Source organism: Contarinia nasturtii, unplaced genomic scaffold (genome assembly GCF_009176525.2).
Source record: "Contarinia nasturtii isolate CC-2019 unplaced genomic scaffold, AAFC_CNas_1.1 Cnas_scaffold_5621, whole genome shotgun sequence".
In the NCBI taxonomy this organism is placed as follows: Eukaryota; Metazoa; Arthropoda; class Insecta; order Diptera; family Cecidomyiidae; genus Contarinia; species Contarinia nasturtii.
In genome coordinates this window covers 1-3,992 of record NW_022202892.1, presented here as the reverse complement: position 1 = coordinate 3,992, position 3,992 = coordinate 1, and the positions used below count along the sequence as shown (strand labels likewise).

The 3,992-nt window shown below is 32.5% G+C and overlaps 2 protein-coding genes across 2 annotated transcripts; both read right to left on the bottom strand.

The window, feature by feature from the left end:
- Nucleotides 1–113: 113 nt before the first annotated feature.
- LOC116351531 (glutathione hydrolase 1 proenzyme-like) lies at nt 114–2,456 on the bottom strand (the record flags this gene model as incomplete). The annotated part of the gene is made up of 3 exons (XM_031783655.1): nt 2,368–2,456; nt 584–844; nt 114–515 (listed from the first exon to the last, which is right to left on the bottom strand). Coding segments are annotated over exons 1-3 (752 nt in total), but the record flags the coding sequence as incomplete, so codon positions are not given.
- Nucleotides 2,457–3,436: 980 nt separating this feature from the next.
- On the bottom strand, nt 3,437–3,986 carry LOC116351532 (scoloptoxin SSD20-like). The gene is made up of 3 exons (XM_031783656.1): nt 3,963–3,986; nt 3,791–3,904; nt 3,437–3,724 (listed from the first exon to the last, which is right to left on the bottom strand). The coding sequence occupies exons 1-3, from the start codon at nt 3,969–3,971 to the stop codon at nt 3,578–3,580; spliced, it is 270 nt and encodes an 89-aa protein (XP_031639516.1). The 5' UTR covers nt 3,972–3,986; the 3' UTR covers nt 3,437–3,577.
- Nucleotides 3,987–3,992: the final 6 nt, after the last annotated feature.

The following is a 3,992-nucleotide window of genomic DNA, read 5'->3' as shown; positions in this document are numbered from 1 at the left end:
ATGTTCGCCTTCTCGACGTGGAGTATTAGTACCATTCACAAAGAAAGTCTTTCTGTTGAAATGAGGAATGAACGATAATGATTAAGTCGTCAATAAAAGTGTGTATTTCTTACTTAAAATGATTGTCTGTGAAAAGTGCTGGTGCAATAAAATCGGCCATATGTTTTGTAATTTTGAATCCATCTTCGCAGACTTTGATGGCTGGTTTAATCAGCGATTTCCATGGCATAGAACCGAATTTCTCATGTAATTCCCAATATCCTCTTACTTCGCCAGGAACTCCAATACTCAATGGGCTGTGTTGGTATTCTTCGTATGTTTTGAACATATCTCCGGTTGCGGCTAGCGGTGCCGTTTCTTTGGAATTCAATGAATACGACTTTCTGTCTTTGTGTATGTAGAGGTTTATGACAGAACCACCGCCAATTCCCATACTTTGAGCGGTTGCAATGCCGTTACAGAACAATGTAGCAATGGCCGCATCAACGACATTTCCACCTTGATCGAATATGTCACTGGGTGAGCAAGAACACGACCAATTAAAATTGATGTCATGAAGATGAAACTTCACACTGTTACAAACCTGCCTATTTTACTGCATTGTTCCGAATCCGAGCAAACGGCACCGTTTTTAAACTGATGCAATATTGAAGCGGACGGAGGCAATGGATACTCGGGATTTGGAATGAATTTCTTCGTTTCGCCTTCATCGCCAGTGGCGTGTTGCAAGTAATTTACAAATTTTTGTACATACAAATACGAAACCAACAACACAACTAGAAATATTACGATTAAAAAGAATTTATATGTCGGAGGTAATATTTTCCACCATTGAACGCATGATCTGAAACGAGAAAAATGTGAATAATTTTGATGCCTCTGGTGCGATGTCCAAACACAGTTTCTAATATTGCTTACATAGCATAACAAAATCTTAGACTTTTTTTAATATTTTGAATGGTTTGTTTGATTATGTCGCACGTGCTATGAGTGCCCTTCTTCAAGTCACTTGGTTTTTTATTGGATGAAACGCCATTCAAATGTTTTCTCAGTCTTAACATTTGGGACAATTGATTGAAAATGCCAATGGATTCGACTTAAATACTAAAGTATTCTAATTGAAATTTATTTACAAAACCATTTCAAAACTTTTTTTTCCAAATCAAAACATAGCTTGTTTACTATTTCAACGTGTAAGTATCTAATTTGACACATGTACAGATGGTGTGTGCGGTGTTTCTTCAACAATATTAATCTATTGATTATATAGTTGTGATCATGCGCACTTTCTATTTCATTTAATTTGGGGTAAAGGTGAATTTCAAAACAATGTTAACCGTTAATATGTTGCCACATTATTTGCTTCGACAGCTGAAATTCATTCATTGTCATTTAGTTTGAGAACAGTGTATATATTCTGATGAACAATTATTCAAATTCATTTTTCGGCTGAATTAATCGAATCATTCAGACGTTTGACAATCAAAGACAAACCGAGACACCATAAATTTTATTGTGTCTTTGACTTCGGGGTTTTTTCTTGTTTCTTATGAACAATCAATTTGAATTTTTAACCGATTTACTTTGTTGTTGTTTTTTTAGATAGAACTTTGAACGCCGTTGTCACGAATGCGGTCTTCACACATTTAATATATTAATTAATTCGTCATTTTTTCACACTATTTTTTTGATATAATTGAATCAATGCTATTTTTGTACAAAATTTATATCAAAATGCAATAATAATTATTGTTTAATTGATTGATAATTATTTTAAAAAAAAACATTTTCTTATCGCCTGAGAAATATTGCTATAGGGTGCTCTACAAAAAGACATTATTGAATCATTTTTATGTTGAAATGCGTTTCGCGTTGAAGAACTAAATGGTATTCAGCACCTTTATCGGTCGTTTCTCGCTCATTTTCGGGCCGAATTGCTCGCCTCAATGGTTTTTACTATAAAATATCGAGTAATTTTCCGCTCAGAGTTATAAAAACAATAAGCGTCTCGCAACTTTTCTATGTCACCTGATAAATTTCGTCTTCGTTTATGATTATTTTTTTTATATACTTATCGCTTATTAAGATGACACCTACTAAATATGTTCGCGTGAATGTAAAGTGATACTGACTTGTTTGATTGCTATTAACAAAAAAAACTACATGGTAATTCACGTTGTCTCGACTGATGATAATTAATGAGCTCACGGTAATCATTCGTAATGGATATAAATGAATGGATCACTTTAAATGAACTTAAGTATTATATACACACAACTGGAATATCGTTAATTTTAGATACCATGAAATTGAGTGATATGAAAACTATTTTCGCTAGATTTTAATTGATTTCTTTGCATGATCTACCTTCGATGTTTTTTGCGTCCAGTTTTCATAAGATCGGTTGGTAAAGGAGTTTCTGCCGGCGGATTCAAATCAATTTGTGCGGTTGCCATAATTGTGTTCACGTGCTTTGTATCGTCCACTCACTATATTTAACAGACAAAAGAAAAAGAAAAGACAAAAAAAAAACAGGTTGTATGCACTCATTATCGACTCTCAATGTCTTCGACAAATTATCAAAAATGTATATTAATTTATAAGTGTCTGTATAGTGTATATATTCTATGTGCTGGTTTCTCACTGAAAATATTTTGGACATTAATATGAAAAAGTTTATTCATTTCCAAACAATGTCCAATTCACCTATTGCATATGAATTAAACACACACTTTTTTCACTGAACAAATTTAACAAAGAAAAGGATGTGTAAATTGTTTCGATATGAAAACACATTTTAAAAAACTTAAGGTTTAGATTTGTATGTTAGTCATTCTACATTTCAAATTAAGAACAAAATGACTTACAATTTCAATTAAAACTAAATGTAAAAAATGCTGAAAATTGAGAAAACACTTGAACTCTGTTTAAGAAGAAAGCACACTGTTAGCACATCGGTAATCATCCAAGAAAAAAATACGCAGTATGGGAGATGATAAAAACGTTGACTAAAGCGAGAATTTGCTTCATTTCACACAACAGACGTCACAAATTCTTGTTGGATATGAAGGAAGAGAAGGAGCAAATTGTTGCTTGTATCGTTCGAAGTATAGACATGTATTTGTGTGCGTAGCATTTAATGCAATTTTTTCATTTCATTTTGTTGTATTGTCTTCTTCTTCAATTTTAAGACAGACAAGGACTGTCGATGCAGTTACTGCAGCATCAACAATAAATAAAATATGTGTACGTGAGATATATGCGAAAGAAAAAAGTTCTTTGAAATGATCTTCCACTAATTAGCAATCTCAGAAAAAGACATTAATCTAAATATTAAGTCCAATTGTTAAAATTATTATTACTTAAGTGCATTTATTAAAATTGTATAATTCATGAATCACGCAGTTAGTCAAGCACATATTACTAAAACAATTAATTTCTTCTATATCAGTTATCTTTTATTTTCTTTTATATCAATTACATTGATAGCAAAATAAGTAATAGCAAAAAATATGCACATTTTTTGTTGGTATATGCAATTATTATGTAATACCGTTTGGTTATCAATTGTATTTCGTTATAGTCCAACAACTTCGCCAGCTTTACGGTAATCAGCATTACCAAATATTCCCGATTGATTTTTTACTATTGCGCAGACTACTGAGCCAAGTGCACTGTATCGATTCGTTTTATGGCCGATCAACTCCAGACCCGTGATTAGTTGCTGAAAATTTAAAATATTCAAGTGGAAATCCGTTCAAAATATTTAAAAACATCTCGAATTTGGTACCTGCGTATTTCCATATTCGTATTGTACTTCCATCGGTATAAGCTGATGATGTATTCGTGGTGCATCTACGGCTTCTTTGATATTTTGATCGAACCAAAGAGTTCTGGCAATAATCTACAAAATTGATGACAATTGGCGTTTTTTTTTTTTAATAGAAATGAAAACGATTTACCATTGCCATCGCGGTTATAATTTTCACACC

Bases quoted from the DNA above. Each gene is read 5' to 3' on its own strand.
- LOC116351532 (XM_031783656.1), bottom strand. The intron at 3,725-3,790 runs GTACCAAATTCG...TTAAATTTTCAG, and splicing joins ACGAATATGGAAATACGCAG to CAACTAATCACGGGTCTGGA.